Genomic DNA, 25228 nt, shown 5'->3' with positions numbered 1-25228 from the left:
CACTCTTCTATTCATCCATCTATCCATCCTTCCTTCCATGTGTCCACCATTCTGCTGGGGTTATTGTATATCTTTTTGTTGGCACACATTCTTTTAGGGCATGTGTTTTTCTGTATGCACATCTTTTCTCACAAGTTTGATTGCAGTTCTGTCACTTACTAGCTGTATAGTCCTGGGGACATTATTTAATTTATCTGTGCCTCAGTTTCCTTTCATGTAAAAACCTAATCTACTTCATAAGGTTAATGGAAGGACTAAATATGTTAATGTAAAACACATGGAACAGTGCCTGGCACATAGAAAGTTAGAGTTGCTTACCCAGAGCAACTTCCAGTCCTGCAAATTCCATTCGTGGAAAGTGTCATACACACACACACATACACACAGACATATATATAGGTACACCATTTAAAATCTTTTATACTGTATTATTACTGTACCTTTTCTATGTTTAGATACACAAATACTTGTCATTATGTTACAACTGTCTATAGTATTTAGTACAGTAACGTGTGGTACAGGTTTGTAGCCTAGAAGCAATGGGCGATGGTGTGTAGTAGGTGAAACCGTGTATGTTTGTGTAGGTTTACACTCTATGATGTTCCCACAATGCAAAATCACCTAATGATCCATTTCTTAGAACATCTCCCACTGTTAAGTGACACATGACTGTATCTCATCTTCACTTCCCTGATAACTAAAGATATTGAGTATCTTCTCATGTACTCATCTGCTACCCATATGTCTCTTGGTGAAGTACAGGCACACCTTGGAGGTATCGTGGGTTTGGTTCCAGACCACTGCAATAAAGTGAATGCCACAATAAAGTGAGTCACATGAACTTTTTGATTTCCCAGTGCATATAAAAGTTATGTTTACACTATACTGTAGTCTATTAAGTCTGCAATAGCTTTATGTCTAAAAATGTACATACCTTAATTTAAAATACTTTATTGCAAAAAAAATGCTAGCGACCATCTGAGCCTTCAGCAAGTCATAATGTTTTTGCTGGTGGAGGGTCTTCCCTTGATGCTGATGGTGCTGACTGATCAGGCTGGTGGGTGCTGAAGGTTGGGGTGGCTGTGGCAGTTTCTTACAATAAGACAACAGTGAAGTTTGCTGCATCGATTGACTCTTCCTTTCATGAAAGATTTCTCTGTAGCATGTGGATAGCATTTTATCCACAGTAGAACTTCTTGCAAAATGGGAGACAATCTTCTCAAGCCCTCCTGCTGCCTTATCAACTCAGTTTATGTCATATTCTGAATCCTTGGTGGTCATTTCAACGATGTTCACAGCATCTTCTCCAGGAGCAGATTCCATCTCAAGAAACCACTTTCTCTGCTCCTCCGTAAGAAGAGATTCCTCATCTGTTGAAGTTTGATCATGAAATTGCAGTAATTCAGTCACATCTGCAGGTTCCACTTCTATCTCTTGCTGTTTCCACCACATCTACAGTTCCCTCCTCCACGGAAGTCTTGAACCTCTCAAAGTCATCCATGAGGGTTGGAATCAACTTCTTCCAAATTTCTGTTAATGTTGATGTTTTGACCTCCTCCCATGAATCACAGATGTTCTTAATCTAGAAAGGTGAATTTTTTCCAGGCAATTTTCAATTTACTTTGCCCAGATCCATCAGAGGAATCGCTATTTATTGCGGATATAGCCTTATGAAATTTATTTCTTAAATAAAAAGACTTGAAAGTCAAAAGGACTCCTTGATCCATGGGTGCAGAATAGATGTTGTGATAGCAGGCGTGAAAACAACATGAATCTCCTTGCCCATCTCCATCAGAGCTCTGGGGTGACCAGGTGCATTGTCAATGAGTGGTAATATTTTGTAAGGAATCTTTTTTTTCTGAGCAGGTATGTATTTAAATATTCAGTAAACAATAGTGTAAACTGTTGTGCTGTCATCCCGGCTTTGCTGTTCCATTTATAGAGCACAGGCAGGGTAGATTTATCGTAACGCTTAAGGGCCCTGGGATTTTCATAATGGTAAATGACCATTTGCTTCAACTTACAGTCACCAGCTGCATTAGCGCCTAACAAGAGAGTCAGTCTGTTCTTTGAAGTTTTGAAGCCAGGCATTGACTACTTTCTAGCTATGAAAGTCCTAGATGTCATCTTCTTCCAATACAAGGCTGCTGTTTAGTGTAGTTTTTTATATGTAGCATGAGGTATGGATCAAGGTTCTTTTTTCTTTTTTTTGTACATGGGTATTCAATTATTCCAGCATCATTTGTTGAAAATACATTTCTTTCCCCATTGAATGGCCTTTGCACCTTCAAATAATATTATACCACCTCACATATAGTATAAGAAACTTACATCTGTGTAAGGGACTGAATTGTGTCCTCACAAAATTTGTATGTTGAAATCCCAACCCCCAGTGCCTCATAGTGTGATCACATTTGGAGAAAAGGTCTTTAAAGAGGTAATTACGTCAAAATGAGGCATTAATCCAACATGACTGGTGTTCTTACGAGAGGAGATCCGGTCATGTGGAGAGACACTAGAGGTTTGCATGCACAGACAGAAGACCATGTGAAGAGTCAGAGAGAGAGTGGCCGTCTGCAAGCCGAGGAGAGAGGCCTCCGTGGAAACCAGACCTGCAGCTTTGTGATCTGAGACTTCCAGCCCCCCGACTGTGAGAAAATAAATTTCTGTTCTGTGGTATCTCGTTATGGTGGCCCTGAAAAACTAACGTTTCTCCCTTCCTGGCTTTTGTGCTATGGTTTTCATGCTTTTTGTTTGTACACGTGTTATAAACCCAACACTATATTGTTACTGATTTTGCTTTAAATAGTCATTTGTCTTTTTAAGATGTTTTCTTAAAGAAGAAAAACAATCTTTTGTATTTATTATTTCTGGTGCTCTTTCTTTCTTTGTGTAGATCCTGACTTCTACCTGGTATCATTTTTCTTCTGTCTGAGAGATGTCCTTTAACATTTCTTGTAGTGAAAGTCTACTGGTGATAAATTTCCTCAACTTTGGTAAAGTCTTTGTTTTCAATTTTAAATATATTTTTGCTACATATAGAATTCTGCTTTGGTATTATTTTCCTTCCTTCCTTTCTTCCCTCCCTCCCTCTCTCCTTCCCTCCCTCCCTCTCTCCCTCCTTCCTTCCTTATGTTTTAGAGACAGGGTCTGGCTCTGTCTCCCAGGCTGAGTGCAGTGGTGTCATCACAGCTCTCTGCAGCTTCTAACTCCTGAGCTCAAGTGACCCTCCCACCTCCCAGGGTGTTAGGATTACAGGCAGGAGCCACTGCGCCCGGCCTATCTTTTGCAGTTTTTAATCTGGAGTTAATCTCATGTCTTTTTCATCTTAGACACTGTCTTTTCATATCTTGAATTTAGATTTCTTTTTTATCTTTTCCAGGTTTTTTTCTTACATGCTGGATGTTTCCTCTACCTTCTGAACATATAGAATATAGTTATAATAACCATTTTAGTGTCCCTGTATAAAAATGCTATCATGTGTATAATTTCTGAGTCTGTTTCTATTATTTTTCTCCTTGCTGTGGGTTGCATTTTCTTGCTTCTTTGTATGTGTTGTAATTTTTGAATGCATGCTAGACACTGCGACTTTGCTGTGTTGGGTTCTGGGTATTTTTGTATTCCTGTGAGTATCTTGTGCTTATTTTGGGGTGCAGTTAAGTTACTTGGGAACAGTTTGATCCTCTTGGGACTTCCTTTTAGACTTTGTTAGTGGTACCTGAGTAACATTCATTCTCATTTTCTCCAGTGTGGAGGCGAGACTCCTCTGTGTGCACCTCGGAAGATGCAGCTCTTCCCTCTGGCTGCTGGGCGTGCGCGCTGCTCTCAGGTCTTTGCGAATGCTGCTCCTGGCAGGTGGTTTTCACCCCAGCCCGAGTAGTTTCCTTAAATGCACGTGCTGTTTGACTCTGCTGAACACTCAAGGGCGCCCTCTGCAGAGCCCCAGCCTCTCCCTGGCAGCCCCCTGCTCTCTGGCATTCCTGCCTGCAAACTCCGCTTGCCTTGGTCCCCTGAACTCAGCTCTGTCTCCCAAACTCAGGAGCTCATTAAGTTCTGCCTGCACCCCCACACTGTGGCCGGGGCTCTCTCCGGTCACCTAAGGAAATGGTGGGCTCGTCTCCCTGTCTCCTGACTCTCAGCGATCACTCTCTGGCGTTGCCCCATATCTGGTCTCTGACAAATATGGTGTGGTATATTTTTCCAGCTTTTCGGTGTTCCTGGGAGGGGGACCCTGGTCCCTGTCACTTCATGGCAGTTGTAAGTGGAAGTCCCACTCCACATTTTGCCAACCCAGTCTCCCAGTAACTGTCACCCTGTCACAGACAAAGCTGCGGTGTGCGTCCTGTGGACTCTGTGGGGACAGGCCTGGCTGGCCACAGGGTACACAGGCTCCTTATGGAGGCTCCAGGCTGCTCCTCGGGCGGCCACACCAGCCTCGCATCTGCCAGTAAAGAAAGGCGCCCCTGGGAAGTGTCAGGCCGGCTGACTTTGCCAGCTTGGTGGGTATAAGGAGATGTGGTTTAGGCAGATAACATTATTCACAGTTACAAATCAGGAGATGGAGACATGGGAATTGTAAGGAACTTTCTTGAGGTATCCAGGCCAAGGCAAGTTCCAGATGGCCAGGCCCAAGAACGTGTCCTTCGGTAGCTGCGCTGCGCGACCTCGCTGGGCAGCAGGAGGCCCGGGGAGCACACGGAGTGGGCCAGGCCCTGCCGCCGAGGGCCAGTAAGAAGCACCAGGGGAAGTTTGTCACAGCACAGGCATTGCTCCCTTTTAGGTGTCTGCAGGGGACAGTTCAGCAGCCACCGGGAGAGAACGGGATGGCAGTCTCCCGCAGACCCAGCATCCAGCAGGGACAGCAGCGGCCACCGTGACGTGGACTCAGGCAGCGCAGGCAGAAACAGATGTGCGCCCAGCCAGGAGGCAAAGGCACCGCTACAGGTGTGTCCCCGGCGGGCGCTGAGGCCCGCTTCACGTGGGCTCCGCATTGTCAGAGCAGAAGTCAGAGGGGAAATGGGGGATTTTCCACTAAATGTTCGAGCTGGACTCTGAAGGGGGCGCCGGGAAGACCGCCTGCAGCCAAAGGTGACGTTCCCGAGCGTCTCAGTGAGAGGGACACCTGTGCTCTGCAGCAGGCCGGCATCTCGAGGGTGGGTCCACCCCCCCACGGGGCTCCAGATTCACCAGGCGGATTGCTCGTTCTGTGACCGGTTTGGCATGACTGGCGGCGGGGCTTGGAGCTGAAGCCGGAGCCCGGCCTCTCTCCGTCCTCCCAGGACACCGTCTCTGTGGCACACACTGCATTGCGTCCCCAAAACTCCCCTCTCGCCTGGTAAAGGCAGTGGCCCTGAGGTTACAAATTGTCCTGCTCACACTTAAACCTGGAATTTGGTTGTGGGTTTGGGGTCAACGTGCCCGTGGGTGCTCCCGGGGCCGAGGCTGGCTCGATGTGTGGCAGCCCCGCTCCCTCCGGGAGCTGCCTCAGAAGGCGGACAGGGAGGTCTGCGTGTGTTTGGGGGTGACCAGAGGCCCCTGATGTGTCAGCCTTCAGGCCCGGGCAGGGCCAAGCAGTGATGATCTGTGCTTCCACAGGTCTGCACAGCCCTGGGAGCCAGAGACTGCGTTTGTGGGGTCAGACTAACACAGGGCACCTGACGGGTCCCGGTGCGCACCTTTCAGCAGCCACCTTGCAACGCCCACCGGGCAAGACCCGAGCCTACCTCGCGCCCTTCCTGATGGCCTCGCACAGACATTTGTGAGCTAAAAATCTTAAGCCCTCAGCTGACTGAAGGGAACCCCTTCCTGGCCAAGGGGACCCCAAGAAATACCCTAAAGCTGAGTTGCTGGCCATGCGAAGGGTGGCCGGACACGCCCCTCACGCCCCCTCCCTTCTTGGAGATGTCCTTTGTGACTCACTAACAGGCCTCAGGCTGTGCAAGACAAAGCTTGAACCACATCCGCAGGTCTTCAATTTACTTAGTGGGTCACTTGAGTCTGGGTATGTGTCCAGTGACTTGGCTGTGATTAACAGATTTCCTTATCTTGACTTAAAACATTCCAAGCCTTTAGACAAAGCTTCATTTCTTTAACCAATTACAAATCAAAGAATCTTTAAGCCTATCTATAACCTGAATGACCCTGAGATGTCCTGACTTTTTGGGCCTAACCAATGTATATTTTCCATGTATTGATTTATAACTTTACGTGTAAGTCTTGCCTCCTGAAATGTTTAAAACCAAACCGTAACCCAACCATGGTGACACCACTTGCTCAAGTTTTCTTGGGTGTGGCTCTCCAGGCCATGGTCACACATATTCGGCTCAGAATAAACCTCTTTAAATTATTTTACAGAGTTTGGGTTCTTTTCCTCCTAGGCCCTGGGGCCAGCACAGAGACAGGTGTCTGGTGGCTTCCTCTTGTCCGAGCTTGTGTGAGCATGTCCTCCATGCCTGGCTGCGAGAGGGTGCCCTTGTCCACTGGTCCCCAGAGGCTATGATGACAAGAACAGGAGAGGCTGCTGTAGGCTCCCTGGTCAGCTGGACTCTGGGGACAGTCCCTTGGCTGAGAGCGGTCCTCGGTGTGCACTTCTTAGCAGCCTGGTGGTGCCCATTGCCCTCAACAGGGACATGGGTGGGGCCACCATAGGGAGGAGAGGTTGACCTTGGACAGAGGGGGCTACTGCAAAGGCCCCGGGCAGGAAGTGATGGGACAGGGGCAGGCACCTCCCCATCTGCCCTGTGGGGCTCCTCATGTCCCTTCAGTCTGTTCCCCTTGGCACCTCCAATTTAAGAGATACAACGTGGCCTTGAGTCCTAGGGTGATCCCAGGCAGACGCTCCTGAAATTCCCGTCTTATTGCTGGGGCGGCTGAGGTGAGCCTCCTGCCGTCAGTGTGTGGGAGGGCAAACACGCTTGCTGCCTCCCTCTGCCCAGCAGGGCGGCCGGGTGGGGGCAGGCCCAGGCCAGAGGCGGGGCCAGGGACAAATGGGGGGCTCCCTATAGCGTGGGTGCCCAGGCCCCCAGGCTCGTCCCAGCCTCAGCCCTGCCGCACCCTATCCCACTGTGACCAGCGAGATTTCTCTGAACCGGCCAATCTGGTCACATCATTTTCTTGATGGTACATCCTCGTGGTCTCAGCTCACTTCTAACAACCAATGAGTCAAAGAAGAAATCACATATAGGACGGGAAAATATTTTTACCAGAATGGTAATGAAAATGCAACATACCCAAAAGTTGTAGAATGTAATTAAGGTGATGTTTAAAGGGAAATTTATAGCATTAAATAATAATTAGATGAGAAAAGAAGAATGGTCTCAAATCAGAACTAGAAGGAGGGCAAACCAAAGCCAAAGTAAAACAGAGAAAAGGGGATAATGAACGAAAAAGCAGAAATCGATGACGAGAAAACAAAAAGTAAAGGTGAGACCAAAAATTGGTTTTTTGAAATGATCAATAACATTGATAAATTTCTAGCCACTTTTATTAAGCAAAAGGAGAAAACACACAAATTACCAATATCGGGAATGAAAGAGGGAACTTCACAGATCCTATAGATAAAAAGGAATAAAAAGGGATTTTTTACAGTTTATTTTGTCAGCTTTATTGAGGTACATCTCATATACAATGAAAGTCACAACTTATACAGAAATCTTGTGGAAAACTTTATGCCAACAAATCTGAAAACTTAGATTGAATGGACAGATTTCTTGAAAGACATAGGACACGAAAGCTCATTCAAGAAAAAATTATATAACCTGCATAGCCCTATATATGTTAAAGAAATTGAATGTATAATTAAAATCATTCCAAAAGAAAACTTCAAGCCCAGATGGCTTTGCAAGTGAATTCTACCAAACACTTAAGGAAGAAATAATACCAATTCTGCACAATTCTTTTACAGAAAAGAGAAAATTGGGAGCACTTCCAACTCATTCTATGAAGTCAGCATTACTCTGACACTAAAACAAGGCAAGGCATTGTAAGAAAAGGAAACTACAAATAATACCTTCATTAATATAGAAATGAAAATCCTCAACAAAATAATAATACATGTGACCAAGTGGTATTTATCTCAAGAATACAAAGTTGTTTTTACATTTGAAACTCAATCAAGCTGTGCACAGTGGCTCACACCTGTAATCCTAGCATTTGGAGAGGCTGAGGTGGGAGGATCACTTGAAGCCAGGAGTTTGAGACCAGCCTGAGCAAGAGCGAGACCCCTCTCTACAAAAAAATAGAAAAAATATCCAGGCATTGTGCTACGCACCTGTAATCCTAGCACTTATGGGAGGCTGCGGTGGGAGGATTGCTTGAACCCAGGAGTGTGAGGTTGCAGTGAGCCAGGAAGATGTCACTCCACTCTAGCCTGGGTGACAGAGTGAGACCCTGTCTCTGTCTTAAAAAAAAAAAGCAAAAAAACCTCAACCAATGTAATTCATCATGTTAACAGGCTAAAAAAAGAAAAACCATATAATAATCTCAACAGATACCAAAAAAGTCATCTGACAAGATTCATCACTGTCACCCATTCATAATAAAACTCTTCAACAAAATAGATTTCAACTTGATAAAAGACATCCACAAAACACTACACCTTACATCATTCATAAGAAGGACCAAATGATTTCCCACTCACACAAGGATGTTTACTCTCATCGTTTCTATTCCCCATTATACGTGAGGGCCTAGCCAATGCAGTAAGGCAAGAAAAAGAAATAAAAGGCATGCAGTTTGGAAAGGAAGCAGAAAAACAGGTTTTATTTACCTGTGGCATGACTGTCTATGTAGAAAATCTTCAGGAATATATAAAAATGGCTGCTAGCCTTAATAAGTGAATTTAGCAAGGTCACAGGATAAAAGGGCAATATAAAAAGTCAATTGCATTTACATATACTGGTAACAAACAATTGGACAATAAAATATTCTTTAAAGTAACACATACAAAATGAAAAATATAAAAATATGAAATGCTTATAGATAAATTTAGCAAAATGTGTGCAAAAGCCTGTAGGCTGAAAACTACAAAAAGCTGATGACAGAAATTGATGAAGATGTAAATAAATGTAGGTCAGAAGATTCAATACTGCTAACATATCAGTTCTGCACAAATTAATATATAGGCTCAATACAATCTAAATCAAAATCCTGATAGAAATTTTTGGGTAGAAATTGACAAGCTGATTCTAAAATCTATATGGAATGCAAAAGACCTAGAATAGCCAAACAATTTTGGAAAAGATGAAAAAGTTAGAAGATTTATATTATCTGATTTTAAGAGTTACTACAGAGCTACAATAATCAAGATAGTGTGGTATTAGCATCAGAGTAGACATATTACATAAATCAACAGGACAGAATTGAGATTCCAGAAATAGATCCACATTTTTATAGTCAATTGATTTTCAATAAAAGTGCCAAGTTAATTTAATGGTAAAGGTGAGTGTCTTCAGCAAATGGTGCAGGAATGATTGGCTGTCCATATGCAAAAATTAGTTCAAAGTGCATAAGAGCAAAAAACATAAACTTTCTGAAAGATAAGAAAATATCTGTGATCTTTGTTTAGGCAGCTATTTCCTAAATAATACACAAAAACCATAAAAGAAAAAAGCTGGACATCATCAAAATGGAAAAGTTTTGCTTTTTAAAAGACACTGATAAGAAAATGCAAGGTAAGTCAAAGACTGCAAGAAAATATTTTGGTTGGTCCAAAAGTAATTGTGGTTTTAGCACTGTTGAAATTTGCAGTTTGATATTGGAATACATTCTTAAATAAATGTGGTTACGTTATACATCATTTTAATGCACATTTCTCATTTTATGTTTTTTTGCTAATGACCTTTACTTGCTGTTTATTTTATATTTATTTTAGGTTATGGAAATGATGTAGATAAAAAGCAAATTCGAGTGATTTTCTTTTCTTTGAGACATTATTTACTAAATTCATTCTTATTTGTTTTTTAAAATTTTTTAATTATTTTTATTTTTTAATTTCAGAATATTATGGGGGTGCAAATGTTTAGGTTACACATATTGCCTTTGCCCCACCCCAATCAGAGCACTTTTCTTATTTGAGTTCAAAATGGGTCGTAAAGCAGTGGCGACAACTCACAACATCAGCAACACGTTTGGCCCAGGAACTGCTAATCATTAAGCCAACGTACAGTGCAGTGGTGGTTCAAGAAGTTTTGCAAAGGAGACGAGAGCCTTGAAGATGAGAAGCACAGTGGCCGGCCATCAGAAGTTGACAACGACCAATTGAGAGCCATCATCAAAGCTGATCCTCTTACAAGTACATGAGAAGTTGCCAAAGAACTCAACGTCAAGCATTCTATGGTCACTCGGCATTTGAAGCAAATTGGAAAGGTGAAAAAGCTTGATCAGCGGGTGCCTCATGAGCTGCCCGAAAATCAAAAAAGTCATCGTTTTGAAGTGTCATCTTCCCTTATTGTATGCAACTACAATGAACCATTTCTCGATCAGATTGTGACGTGCGACAAAAAGTGCATTTTATACTACAACCGGCGACGACTAGCTCAGTGGTTAGACCAAGAAGCAGCTCCAAAGCACTTCCCAAAGCCAAGCTTGCACCACAAAAAGGTCATGGTCACTGTTTGCTGGTCTGATCCACTACGGCTTTCTGAATGCCAGAGAAACCATTACATCTGAGAAGTCTGCTCAGCAAATCGATGATGAGATGCACCGAAAACTGCAACACCTGCAGCCAACACTGGTCACCAGAAAGGGCCCAATTCTTCTCCATCACAATGCCCAACCACAGGTCACACAACCGCTTCAAAAGTTGAATGAATTGGGCTACGAAGTTTGCCTCATCCGCCATATTCATCTGACCTCTCGCCAACCACCACTTCTTCAAGCATCTTGACGACTTTTTACAGGGAAAATGCTTCCATCAAATCTCAAAGCATGGATTTTTATGCTATAGGAATAAACAAACTTATTTCTCATTGGCAAAAATGTGTTGATTGTAATGGTTCCTATTTTGACTAATAAAGATGTGTATGAGCCTAGTTATAATGATTCAAAATTCACAGTCTGAAACTGCAATTACTTTTACACCAACCTAATACTTGCAAAACATTTATCTGATCAAGAAATTATATCCAGAATGTATAAAGAACTCCTGCAACTCAATTACAAGAAGACAATCCAATTTTCAAAAATCAGCAAAAGATTTGAAAAGATCCTTTACTAAAGAAGATATATGAAAGGCTCAAGACCATTGGCCATCAGGGTAGTGCAAATTGAACCACAATGAGATACCACTATAAACCCACCAGAATGGTTATCATTATCGAGAAGGCTGATGACACTAAGGGTTGGTGAGAAAAGGAACACCTGGAACTTTCCTACATTGGTAAAGACGGTAACAGTTTGCACGTGAAAAATAAAGTGAGCACAGGAATGCAAAATGGTATGGCCACTCTGGAAAACAGTTTGTCAATTTCTTTAAAGTTAAGTATAAACTTCTAATACAATCCAGCAATACCACTCAAGAGAAGTGAAAACATATGTTCCCAAAAGACTTGCACTTGAATGTTAATAGCAGCATTATTCATAATTGCCTCAAATGGAAAAAAAACCAAGTGTCCATCATTTCATGGATGGGTAAACAAATTTTGGTAGAATTCTACTCAGTTATAAAAACCAATGATCCAGTGATTTATGCAACAACATGGATTAATCTCAAAATCATTATGCCAGCTGAAAGAAGCCGGACATGAAAGACTACATACTGTGCGAGTCTACCTACGTGAAATTCTACACTAAAACTAGAGCGACAGCAGCTTGTGGTTGCACGAGCTCAGAGCTGGGGGAAGGGACTCTGCAGACGGGACTTTCAGGAAAGTTGGAACAGTTGTATTTCTTGAGGGCAGTGATGACATATCAATGTATACAGTTGTCTAAACTCATTGAATTGTAAAAATTAATGATTGGTATTGCACATAAATTGTATCTCAATACAAAAAGGCACGAAAAGCTGAAGATAGGTATTACTCATGAGTGAGCAATTTTATACCCCAAGAATGTATGCCCAAGTGTATCAGGGCACACAAGTAAAAAGGTTCACAACTTATTTATAATATTCCCAAACTAGAAACACTCAAAGGCTCACTGTCAGTGAAATGGATAAAGAAACTGTGGTAGGGGGAGGGGAGAAAAAAAAAAGAAAAAAAAGAAACTGTGGTATATTCATACAATGGGTTATTTAACAGTAACCAGCAATGAATGAGCTGTAGCTATATACAACATGGATACATTTCACGAAGTTGAAGGAAAGTAGCGCAGTGTGTAAGAATCATGCTCTATGATTCCATTTATATAAAATTAAAAAAACAGGCAAAGCCAAACTATAATGGTTAGGGATGGCTGTCGGATGAAAAAGTATAAATAGTTGCAAGGAAGTGATTTCGAATGATGTCAGCAGAAGCTTTGGTGGGAGGGAGGCTGTGGTGGGAGGTGCAGGCTCCACACTCAGAAGTCCGGCAATATTCTGCTTTTTGGGTGGCAAGTGGACAGGTACTCATTTATAAGTCATTAAGCCATTACATGTATATTTTATAATTTTTTCTGTGGCTCTATAGTATTTCACAAGACAAAAGCTTTTAAAATAATAATTAAGCTGCATTATGTGTCTCTGAGAACTCACTGGAGGTGGTCTTATGAGAGTAAGTTCTTTAGATAAACCACAGCTGTGCAGAGCTGTTTATAAGTGAAGAGCAGTAGTGATTGTTCTGGCAAAAAAGTGGGTGAAGATCAATAATAAAATTTTCTTTTTAGTATTTAGCCAGTTAAAGAGATAAAGGATAAAACTACTAAAAAGTGATAAACAAATTAGAATCAGCCAAAGTAATTGAAGTCAACACTCTAGGAGATATAATTTTATATGCTAATAAATATGTAAATATCAAAATAAATTTTAAAGGTCATAGGAAAAATATTGTTGAATTAATACACGACCACTGTTGTTAAGCTGTCGTCTCTGGGCCTCAGGCTCCTTATCTTTGCAATGGCACCGTGCTCTCTCCCCGGCGGGCAGGGCGACCGGGAGTGCCCCGAGCACCGAGTGCTCCGTGTGAACCTGCGGGGCCACGCAGGGTGGGCTCTGTGATTTTTAAAATAACTCCTCTTTCCCCCAAAACCCGTAGAGAAGTCATTTCTCATTAGTGTGGGGCTTCTTTCCAAAGTGGGTGCCCCTCCCTGACCGCCAAGCCCCTCAAATCACCCAACCAGACTGCAGCTGCTCCAGGGCCCCCTCAGCGGCCATACTGAGGAAAGGCAGGGACAGGTGCTGCAGGGTGAGCCTGGCAGGGGCTTTGGGGAAAGGATTCTGCCAGAAAGCAATGGAACCAGCTTTCAAAATGTGCCAGGGTCTGTTCCCACTTCCACTCCTGCTTTTAGGCATCAGAAGCCAACTGAAGTGTGAGGGTCATCACTGTGAGTGAGGGCCAGTGCGGGGTCCCTGTGAGCTCAACAAGCACGCTATAGGGAAGCTCTGCACGACTGGGACCATGCACTGCCCTCGCTGTCCCTGCCAGCCCAGTGTTCCTCGCTCGCAAAGGCAGCTGACCGTCTGCTGAGTGCCAGCAATGACTGGGGCGGAGCAGGGGAGGGGGACGGGCAAGCCCTGCCAGCGTCCCAGTCCAGGCCCCAGGTGGCAGGGCTCCTTCTAAACACACCCAGGGCATCAGTCCCAGGGACTCCTTTATCCTCAGGATAAAGTCTAAACTTCCTGGTGAGGCTCAAGGACCCTTCTGGGTAGGGCACCTGCTGCCTGGTAGTCTCACCCTCATGCTCTGCCCCCTCCCACAGGGGGCTGCTCTGCGAGTGAGCTCCAAGCTCTCTCCTGGGGGGCTGTTGCTCCTGTTGCTGCTGGAGGTGCTCCTCCCAGGGCCCCTTCCTTGCCCCAGGCCGAGGTAGGTGCCTCTCCTGCTTGCTGCCCAGCCAGTGTGCCCTGGCCCTGCGCACCTATGAGCAGAACGAGACTGACCTTTGTATTCTGCCACAGGACAGAGTGACCACGGCTGGCTGCTGGCCACCCATGCATTCATCTGCTCAGGCATTCATTCCATACAGCCAGAGCACAGCCAGGTCCTCATTGGGGGCAGGGGGGCGTTACACAGGACTCTGCCTGCCCTGAGCTCCCAATCTGGTGGGGAAGACAGACATTTTCGACCACAGGGAAGCCCCAGCCGTTACTGGGACTGCCTTCCAGGGGCTGGGGAGGGCAGGAAGGCGGCTGCAGGGCGCAGGGATGCAGTGCACAGAGCCTGAGTATGAGCCCTGGCTCCACCAGTTGCTAGCTTATTCGTGGAAAGCCCGTTTGAGGAGAACAGGGCCACCTACCTCAGGGTCTGTCGCAAGGACGGAGTAAAAGTCACGTGAAGCACTCAGTACAGCCTCTGGAGGACGGTAGGCACTCACAAGACTGAGTTACTATTAAGTGAAGTGAAACTAAGGTGTGTGAAGCGAGAAGGCAGGTGCCAGGTGAGGACGTGGAGAAGGAACATACCCTATGAAGTGGGAACAACACGTGCAAAGGCCCTGTGGCAGGAAGAGGCCTGTGATGGGTGTGACAGAAAGGTCTAATGAGGGGTGGAGAGAGGCTGGAGGTCAGATTGGGTAGAAATTCCACAGGACAGATTGCCTGCCCTGCGACCTTTGATGGCGAAGGCCCTCCCAGCTCAGATTCTCTGTGCCTGAGAGGGCACAGCCCCATCCCTCCACCCCCACCCTTCCTTGAGGGAGGAGGACAAGCCAGGCCAGCTTACCTCCTCCTCCAAAGCCTAATCAATCTGCTGGCGTCACGGCGCTGCGAATGGTGAGGCTGCTCTACCCTGCTCCACCGGAGGTGGCTGCAAACCTGTTTCCCTGGAAACGGAGATAATCATTGCAAGTCAGCTCATGGCAACTCCGCTCGCGCGTGGGAGCCACGCTTATTATACAAGCTGATTTACACACTGTCCTTTTAAAACCTATACATCATAATGCAAGGAAGGATCACTATTCCTCCTTCTCTGGCAAGTCATCCCGCATGAGGCGCAGGGCCGTTCAGCTGATGTTCTAAAATCTGCACTCCCTGCTAAAAATACAGGAAGCATGCTCGCTCTGCTCGCAGCTACCGCAGTTGAAGTAAATCCCACGCAAGTGTCCAGGGAGCTGCATCAGGAGCCTTCACATACATTCGCACCGGGCAGATGGTTTCCGTGAAATGTGGGCGGGGGGCCCGCCCCCGCGGGCTCCTGCCTTGAGCCTGTGGGCGCAGCTTCTTTCAGACGCGGGGCCTTCGGGGGCTTCTGCCCCTGCTCACCGGGCACCACGGGACACCCCGTGCCCTTTGGGGGCATGAAGCCGTGCCCTGTGGGTGGTGTCTCCACAGGCCAGAACTCACCAAGGTGTGTGACGGGGACCGAGGTGCGTCCCGGTGCATCCCTGCAACTCCCCCAACCCCCAGGGCGAGCTCCCTGGCTGCAGCCACAGGACGACGAAGTTATTTAACGCTGCAATTAGCCGCCGGTGAGTCATGCGGCTCCGCGGCCTCGCTGCTGCAGCGGCCGAGACCCAGCGGAAAGGACCAGAGGCGCAGGCCCCGCTGCTCGCCGGTGGGACCTCAGACGGCCTTCCGGAGACCCCGGCCCCAGCCCTCCCTGTCCTAGTCAGGCTCCCGTCAGGAAGAGGATGGAGGCCCTGAGGGGCGGGGGGCGGGGGGGGGGCAATCTCCCGCACCCCCGCCTGCCTCTCACCCACTTTGAGTTCTCACGGTGGCAAAGCGGTGATTTGCCGCCTCCTCCCTCCTTCACTCAGGCCGTGAACCGCCTTCTGATGAATTAATTCACATGCACCCGCGTCTGGGGAAAATTCCTGTCTGATCCCAGAGAAGGGCTTTCAACTAAAACCCAAACGAGACTCATTCAAGGTTCTGCCCAAGGCTTCACCTCCGGCTTGCTTCAAATGGTTCAAAAAGCACCTCTGCCCACCTCGCTCCTGAGAGCACAAGGACACACACACATGCACACACGGGCACACACCACACATGCAACACACCACACACCCGGCACACAGGCGCGCGCGCGCTGGCACTTCTGGAGATCCAGGCTCGGTTCCCCATCCCCCATCCCCCATCCCGCCAGCACCCCGCAGCACTCCGCACCCAGACCCCTACCCTCCCGTGCCTGGGCTCCCCTTTTCCCAAGCACCTCGGTTGTCCTTTCCTCTCCCTCCCTGCCCCCAGACTCGCCCTTTCCCTTCCCCTCCACCCAGGCTCTCCCTCATGCCCACCCCCAGCACACAGCTTCCTCTCCCCCTTCTCCCCGCACCCCCAGCTAACTTCTTCAGCCTTCCCGACCGCCGCAGGCGGGTGGGCGTGAAGTGCGGACCGGACCGTGGATAGGGGAGCGCAGACGCAGGGCGCCGGCAGGCGGGAGGCGCTGGGGAGTGGGGCCCAGGGGGTCCGGGAGAGACAGCGCCAGAGAGAGCCCGGGGAGGGGGGTGCGGACAGAGACTGGCGTTCCCTAAGCGGCCTGCGCTGGATCGGAGCACCTACAGGGGCAGAAGGCGGAGAGAAGCGGCGAGGGGCCACCTCTCCTCGGGGAGGTGGCGGAGGGGGCTCCTGGGGGCGGCGGGGGCTGGTGGGGGCGGAGGAGGGCGGCGCCAGGGCGAGGCGCGCCGGGCCGCGGGCGGGGTGGGGGGAGCAGAGCGTCCTGGGAGGGGCGCCGCTGGCTGGGGAGGGGGCGCGCGCGCCCTGCGGTCCTCTGCGCCGCATCGGTTCCCGGCGCGGGGTCGCGGCGGCGGTGGGAGGCGGAGGATGCGGGCTTCGGCGGCGGCGGCGGCGCGGGCCCGGGAGGACGCGGGAGGATGAGGAGGAGGCCGGCGGTCCGGCCGCGCGGCGCCGGGAGGAGGCGCAGGCGGCGGGGGCGGCGGCGGGCGGCGGCGGGCGCGCGGGGTGCGGGCCGGCTCGGGCGCGGAGGATGAAGTGGAGCGTCCGCGGGGCCTGCGCCGCGCTCTCCTCCTGCCTCCTGCTCGCCTGCGCGCTCAGCGCCGCCGCCGTCGGCCTCAAGTGCTTCTCGCTGGGATCGGAGCTGCGCGGGGAGCCGTTCCGGCTGGGGGCCGCCGCCGGCGCCTTCTACTCGGGGCTGCTGCTGGCCGCCGGCCTCTCGCTGCTCGGCGCCGCCCTGCTCTGCTGCGGGCCCCGGGAGGCGCCCCTCGCAGGGCCGGGGCCGGGCCCGGGGCTTGGGGTCCCCGCGGCCCCGGCAGGGGCTCCAGAGGACGCGCCCGGCGAGCCGGGGGTCGCAACCGGGCCCCCGGGGCCGGTGAACAGCCAGAACCTGCTCCTGCTCGGCGTCCTCGTCTTCATGCTTGGGGTCCTCAGCGCCTTCGCGGGCGCGGTGATCGACGGCGACACCGTGTCCCTAGTGGAACGCAAGTACTCCCACTACTGCCTGCCCCCGCGGGCGCCGGCCGCAGCCCCCGGCCCGGCCGCCGCGGCCCCCGGCCCGGCCCCCAGCGCGCCGCGCGCCCGCAGCACCCTGGACAGCGCCACGTCCGCCAAGTGCCGCCAGCTGAAGGACTACCAGCGCGGCCTGGTGCTCTCCACCGTCTTCAACTCGCTCGAGTGCCTCCTCGGCCTGCTCAGCCTCCTGCTGGTCAAGAACTACAAGTCGTCGCAGGCCCGGCGCGGCCGGCGCGGCCGGAGGAGGGCAGGCCGGGCCCTGGCGCGGCCCCGCGGCGGCCCCGGGCTCCGCGCGCAGCCGTCAGCCTCCCGGGCGCGGCGGGGCCGGCGGGGCCGGCGGGGGCGGCGGCTGCAGCCGCGGCCCAGCGAGGCCTCCATCCTGTCCCCGGAGGAGTCCGACTTCGTCGCCCCCGGGGACTGCGCAGGCTTCGCGGCGCACCACGCCGTCTCCTACATCAACGTGGGCGTCTTTCACGCGTTCGACGAGGCGGGCGTGGAGGTGTGCTGCGGGGGTCACCCGTCGGTGGAGCTGCCGGGGTACGCGCCCTCGGACCCCGACCTCAACGCCTCCTACCCCTACTGCTGCCGGCCGCCCTGCGAGGCGGCGCGCCCCTGGGAGCCCAGCCGGGCCTGCTGAGCCCCGGGCCGGCCCCCCGCGGACCGCACCCGCGCCTTTGCACCGGACCAGCGCGGCGAGGGAGGGCGGGAGGCTGGGCGGGTCCAGAGCCAGGCCTCGCTGGGCGTTGCATCTTCGACGTGGCTTTGCATTCTCTGGACTGGCTCCTCTGAGGGCTCCGTGACCACAGGAGGGGTCCTCCGGTATTATCATTTGTGTCTGGGAGGTTTCTCTTCTTTTCTGTGTCGTTCGTATCCGGATTCCATTTTCAAGTTTACAATAAATGTTTTGGGGTTGGCGCGCCCGACCGCACTTCTCTGGCAAGTCCGTTCCCTGGGGCCGCGCTCGCCTGGAGGTCCAGGCGGGGGAAGTGCAGGGAGATTCGCGCAGAGAAGCACCTGGCTGAGAGGACAGAGACACCGCAGCTGGTCCCATAGGCACGAAGGACATGGAACAGCACCAACAGCAACACTTTGTACACGGATGTGCCTGCCTTTGTTGGTACTTTCTTACTGTAAAGCTCTCCATAAACAGTGAACATGTTTGGTAAATTTATTGCAATTTAAAATTGGTGAGTTCCTTTATTAAATTAATTGCTATACTATTGGAGAATATTCATCGAGTTGGAATTAGAGGAAGTCTATACACAGATCAGTTTTGGGGGAAATGGTTGGATTTGGTCAAATGTTGATTGACAGTTGTATTCTGCTAGCTGGTGGACTAAGTCCAGCCTCTCTCTGAAGCTAACTTTCTGTGTGCAGAGAGACACGAATACCACGTCCCATACATTTTCTGTTTTGGAAACTAGGTGTGTGGTTTCTACTGCAAAGCAGAGCTTATTTTTGGTTAATACATATGAACAATCTAATCCTATTTTGGAAAATCAGTCTTAGTTTTTCTGGCAAAGATAATTTTCCTGTTGATTAATTCACTAATCTGGTAATTTTGACTATTATGGCATTTCATTTAAAATATACCCCTTAAATAGCCTTAATTGATGTGAAGGTCATACTTTTAAATGATTAGGGTATGTACGTGTGTCATATTTATACACACAATATGAACTGAGTTCCATGATGGTAGAGTGTGTCTGTCTGTCCGGTGGGCTGGCTAGGAGCCAGGCAGCCTCTGAGTCTTGGAAAAAGGTGATGTGGCTCCGACTCCCTCCTATGTGCCTGGAATCGAGGCACCGCTGTGAGCAGAGCCCCACCCTGACCCCAAAGGTGTTTATCTCCTGCAGGTGGAAGTGGAGACGCAGCCAGGGCTCTTGAGGGTGAGTGCCAGCACAAAGCACTTTAGGAGAGAGATTCCACAGAGAAATTGTGTGGAATATCTTTACAGTATGTAGGAGTCTACATCTAGCTGTGAAAAGTAGCCTAATTTAAGGATGGAGCAGAGTTTCCAGGTGCATGCAGGCTCTGGGGGGAGACCTCTTCCCAGCCCCCAGCTGCCCGAATGCAGAGCTCCCCTGCACCCCTGGTGACCAGGGCCCCCTGTCCAGCTGACACTTGGCTGGGCTGCCCTGCTGCAGCCGAGGCCACTGGAGGGAGGAGGCCCCAGTCCCATTTCCCATGAAGAGAAGTGAGACATGTCACCATTCAGTGGGCTCATCTATGGAGGAGGCAAACCTGTCCTCGCTGGTGCTTGGACAATTCCTATGAAACTTGAGAATCTGATCAAAGAGGCTAATGTCCTCTCCTTGCTGTGTTGATGCCACCAGGGAAAAAGACCCACGCATGGCCCATTTCCTAGGTTATCATCCACAGGACTCATCAGAGAGTTTCCCACGGAGACAAAGAAGGTTCTGCTGAACTGAGGACCTCACCCGACTGGTCCCCTGTTCTTCCTTACAGCCCGGTCCCTCCTGCCCCAGGACAGCCAGCCCACTAGCCATAAACCTAAGCAGAAATGTGTCAGTGGCAACACAAAGCGGCTTTTAGGATACTTTCCCCCATCTACCTAAATCCAGTCAGTGTGACACTGTCAGATGTTTTCTGCTTCCTGAGCAGAGCTGCTCCCACCTCTTAGGGAGGGACGTCTTGGCGGCTGCAAGGCCGACCCCCCAGGGCCACAGAGCAGAGGGCCAGGCGGGTCTGCCCAGTGCGGCATGAACGTGGGCAGCACAGACACAAGAAGTCAAACCTCCTGTATCCCTTTTGTTTTCTGAGGTGTTCCGTCTTGCACATTTTGTACAGCATAAAATGTCAGATGCCTTATGAGTCTTTCCAATTTGTGACCAAAATCAGTGGTCTCTCTAAAGTTTCAGGATTTTCTTGGGACAAGACAGAAGGCAGAATGAAGTGGGGGTGGGCAGGGCCAGTGGCCAGCAGCAGGGCACTGTGTCATCTGTGCACGCCGCCCCGCTGCAGCAGGGAGCATCTGGGGTGCGCAGGCAGCTGCTCCTGCCTGAGCCCTGGTAGGGGCAAACTGGCCTCGTTTGTGCACCAAGAAATGGGATGACTTGTTTTAAGACTGAGTGTCCCTAACACCACGAACATTGTTAGCCCCACTTTTATACAGGTTGGTATAATGATGCGGGACACCAAGGTTTGACTTTTTAAAGTTTATCTGAGGAAACAGATTTCCACATATCCCTAAACCCGATTGTTCCAAAGACCATTCTCAGGGGGTGGAGGCTCCGACGCTCGAGGCCCTGCCCTGGCTCCCAGCTCCCCGAGAGTCATCCAACGCCATCCAGCTCATGGCAGCAGGTTCATTCATGTTCATTCCATTTTTTGAAATTTTAAGTTAGAGTCTCGATTCTTTGTGCTACTTGGAAGATAATGCCAGTTCTGGGACCTTTCTCAAAATGGGTCATATTCTGCTTCCCTGCCCAGAGTTTATTATCATGAGATCCAAAAATTAAACTAAACACACGTTAGCATTTTGACATGGCTAAATACTGAGTTTGTAAGTTATGGTTTTAAACATGAAGGTGGGATTTGGCCCAGTGGCAAGAGTTTACTGCTCATGTAGCTGGTCACTTACTGTTGGGGGACAATTTAATGACGATGACACGTTGCTGTGTGAGGCACTGGGCAGTGCAGTCACCAAGCAAGCCGTGTTTCCTCAGGATTGGTGAGCGGACACGGCCGAGGCCTTGGACACCTGGGCTTTATGCCTTTCCTTAGTCAGAGGGGTGCTCCCCGCTCGGCAGCGTCAGTCGGAGCCACACAACTGAAAATTCGGTCACACAATCATTTAACTTTAAAAATCAGTCAGATGGTTGTTGTGAAGCTCAAACTGCTGGCAACTGAAGTTTACTCCTGGCTGGTGGTGTGATGTAGTGAAGGGGGAACAGGAGCGCACGTGTGTGCACACATACACATAGTATGCACATGCACACACACGCACACATATGTATGTACACGTGCTCATACAACGCACACACAGGGCCTCCTGGTCGTTGTCTGAGGGCCAGGCCGGTAGGCCTTGTCCGGGGCACTGTGGCCCTGCTATGGATGGGGCATGCTGGCCTGGCCGTCCCTTGCTGCAACATCACAGGACAAGTGTGCAGGTAGATTGCCTCTGGTTGGGCACCTTGTTGCCACTGAGCTGCAGGTCACATCCAGGCAGGGTGGGCTGGTGGGGCGTGGACGAGCCTTGGGGTGCCAGGCCAAGTCCCCAGGCTCCCCGGCAGAGCTGTGCTACTCAGACGCTGCTGCAAGCCTGACTCAGGCGCCAGCCAGGCCGGCACCCTCCCCAGGGGCCAGGGCCGGATCCCCCATGGGCAGTGGATGCCTCCTGTCTGGGCCACTCTCTGGTGCCCTTCAAAGTCATTGTCACCCCAAAGCACTTTTTTCTCACTAATACATGAGAGAAAATTAATAAATGGCAGAGTCTTTAAGAGAAATGAATTCTGGCATATAAATGAGCATGAATTGTTTACCTACTTGTGTGCCTACCTTTTTATATGGGACAGAGGCAGCTGCTGACAGCAACTGGTTTAATTTCCCGATGACCCAATACCTTTGCTTAATCTGCTGCCTCCCGTACTGTAACTGACAGGGAAAACCAATAAGATGGAAAAAGAAAATAATTTAATTTAGGAAAATAGTATGCAAATATCATTATGTCCCCACATTTGAATTCTCCTAAGGACTTCTTGGGGTGGCAGGAGAAAGCCTGGGGGTGGTGGGGACAGAGCTGTCTCTGACAGCTCTCCTGCAGGCTCCACGTTTGGAAGGGAACCCACTGATGCCCGCGGGCTGCACCTGGAGAGGCTCCGATTTGTAGGGTCTATATACGTAGCCTTTTTATCTGCTATTGATCCTCAACGGAATGTCACTTTTGGATCAATAAAATCTGTTTAAAAATACAATCTACTCCACAAAACAATCCTTTACTCCCCGTCTGTGTGATCATCGTCCTGTTTCCAGTGGACTGTGCGGCAGAAAGTGGCCAGATTGGGCGTGCTGAAGGCAGGGCCGGACAGGGAGACTTAGGCTGCTCTGGGCCTTGTGCTCCTGGGACTTGGAAGTGGCTATCGAGCAGCCCCCAGCCTGTCCTTCCCATGGCACCTAGAGGGGCTGGCCCACCTCCCCTGCCTTTCTTCCCAAGCCCCAGGGCCCCAGGTTTGGCCTCCGTGTACCTGCCGCGGCCCCACAAGGGTTTGCCATTTCCTTTCTACACAGTTTCTAAGTCAGCAATCTGACCTCTTTCTTCATCTTCACTCGTGATGCAACATTTCCCAAAACTCGGATCAGATCATGTTATCCTAAACTTCAACAGCCGCCCTCTTTCTGAAGGAGGAAAGTAACTGCCCCCGGGCCTCCAGGCTGGCCCTTCAGCCTTTGCTGTGGCCACTTGGGTGCCAGAGAGGAGCTGGGGTCTCTCATCTGGTGGGGCCTCATGAATAAGAAGGTGTGACCCCCGAGGCCAGGGGTCCCTGGGCAAATGTCGGGGACCCAGGGTATGTGTGAAGGGGGAGGCCCTGTAGAGGAGGAGACCCCTGAGAAGGGGGTGCGCACAGCATGCAGGGATTGAGGGATGGGGCCGACAGGTGGTGGGGGACAGCAGGGAGACGCTGAGGGAGACCCAAGCCTAGGCGGCACGTTAAGAGGGTAGCGGGTTGTCTCTGGGAGGGCGTGGGTCGGGGAGGCAGCAGGGAGGAGGAACGCGGTCAGTGCAGGCAGGGCCTGTGCAAGGACGTCATGACAACAGTGACATCACTGTGCATAACAGCAGGAGCCGCTGCCTCGGGTGCTTCACGCCACACAGCCGTCCGTCCTCGACAGGCCGCGGCAGGCCATGCTGTTGTTGCCTCACTGCCAAAGCCCGGGAGTCCCACTGTCTGGCCCCCAGCCCGACCCTGCACCGGACACAGACGCGAGGAGCCCGAGCCTCGGCTCCACCTGGTCCTGTGTTCTTGTAAACGTGGCAACAGCAGCGTGTGATTGACTCTTGTTCTCAGAGGAGCCTCCAGGCGGTGTAAATGCCTGGCTCGGGGAAAGGGCTCCTGATACTTTCTCAAGGGGCTGCCAGGAGGCCACGGGAGGGGATGCGTCACCCCTCTGGGGGCTCGGGGAAAGAGACAGATGAGAGAGTGGCTGCCCCGCGCACCTGTGGCTTCCAGCCGCTGTCCGATAGTGCTGCTCTCCTGGGTGTAGCAGAGCCGCCCACACCACAGCCCCAGCAGGGCGGCCAGGCTGCCCCGTGCGTATTTCTCCTGACCCGCTGAGTACCCAGGGCACTAGCTGGGCGAGGGGAGGGCAGGTGGTTCCGGCCTCCAGGCCCAGCCTGAGCTCCAATCCCTTTGGGTCACAGACAGGTCTGCCCTGAGCCGGCCTTGCAGTGGACATGCTCCCCACACACCTCTCCCCACCTCCCAGATCCTGCCTGAGCCATGTCCAGTCTCTGAGCCCTCCCTGGCTGTCCCCGCAGCTCAGAGAATCCATGTCTGCTTTTTCATCTGGGATACATCAACATTTTATTCAAAGAAGGGCCTGAGAGTACCTCCTTGTGGAACATTAGGGCTCCCGGTCCCCACATACAGCTGAACCTGAGCCTATGGCAATTGTAGCACCTGTCCCTGAGAGGAGAAATTAGCTGAGCCCCAGGTCTGGCACCAGATCAGCCCCTGAGCCACCGAGGGCAGGATTGGAGATCCCTTAACTTTGTACCTACAAACCGGCCACGTGAAGATAGAACGCCTGGGATAAGATGCAGGCCAGACGATAGAACGCCTGGGATAAGATGCAGGCCGGACAGTGCAAGCGATAGAAAGAGGTGGCAGGAGACACGTGGCGGGACGGGGCGGTGGGATGAAGGCGGGAGGACGTCTGTGACCGGATGCAGGTGGTAGGGTGCACATGGCAGGTTGTATGTACTTGGACGCTGGTGGTCAGATGCAGGTGGCAGGAAGCAGGTGGCAGCATATACGTTTTAGGAGGGGCGTGTAGGATGCCTTTGCTCGTTGAATGGATGGTGGGGCAGTTGGACCAACCCTGACAAAACAAGTGCTTTCTGAGAGCTCTTGAGTGTGGCGTGCACTGGAGACTCTCAGCACTGTAGTGCCCACCTGTATTCACTCACTGAGGGCACTGAGGAGGCACCTACTGTGTGCACTCAGAACTGGGTGCTAGGAGTGTAAACACGATCAAGGACAACATGGCTCGGCACTGGAAGTGGACTTCTCCACCAGTGTAGCAAATGGGCCAAATGCCCAAAACGCGGCATTGGCGTGGCAGCAGCTGTGGGGAGGCCCCGGGGAGGGGGGATTCTAGAGGTGGGAGCAGCGGCCTGGGGCACTACAGCCCATGGAGGTGTGCAGGGAGCCAGAGGCCAGGGCCCTGGGGGACCCTTGAGGGTTCAGGGCCTCGAGGGTCACTGCAGCTGCAAGCAGGTGAGGGAGGTAGAGGGTCCCGGGGGCCAAAGCGACCTTGGTGTCAATCAGGTAAGGGAGGAGGGCCGGGAGTCTGGGGCAGCACGATGAGGTTGCAGGCAAGGATCTCCACCACCCAGGGGCCCGGACACTTTAGGAGTTTGCGTTTGCTTCCCAGGGCTGCCATGACTCAGTACCACAAACTGGGTGTCTTCAAACAGCTAGTGTCTGTTCTCTCCCAGTTGGCGGGCAAAAGTCCAGCAGGGCTGGTTCTTTCTGGAAGCTCTGAGGGAGAATCGGTCCTGGCTGTCCCCAGCTG

The 25228-nt window shown here is 50.8% G+C and overlaps 1 protein-coding gene across 1 annotated transcript; it reads left to right on the top strand.

The window, feature by feature from the left end:
- Positions 1-16770: 16770 nt before the first annotated feature.
- On the top strand, positions 16771-19080 carry TMEM271 (transmembrane protein 271). Its single transcript, XM_069496634.1, has one exon. It carries the CDS (start codon positions 16989-16991, stop codon positions 18105-18107), a length of 1119 nt encoding a protein of 372 aa, XP_069352735.1. The 5' UTR covers positions 16771-16988; the 3' UTR covers positions 18108-19080.
- The last annotated feature ends 6148 nt before the right edge of the window (positions 19081-25228 follow it).

This window comes from Eulemur rufifrons, chromosome 20 (assembly GCF_041146395.1).
Source record: "Eulemur rufifrons isolate Redbay chromosome 20, OSU_ERuf_1, whole genome shotgun sequence".
In the NCBI taxonomy this organism is placed as follows: domain Eukaryota; kingdom Metazoa; phylum Chordata; class Mammalia; order Primates; family Lemuridae; genus Eulemur; species Eulemur rufifrons.
Note: the sequence above shows the minus strand (reverse complement) of the source record. Positions and strands in the feature narration are given on the sequence as shown.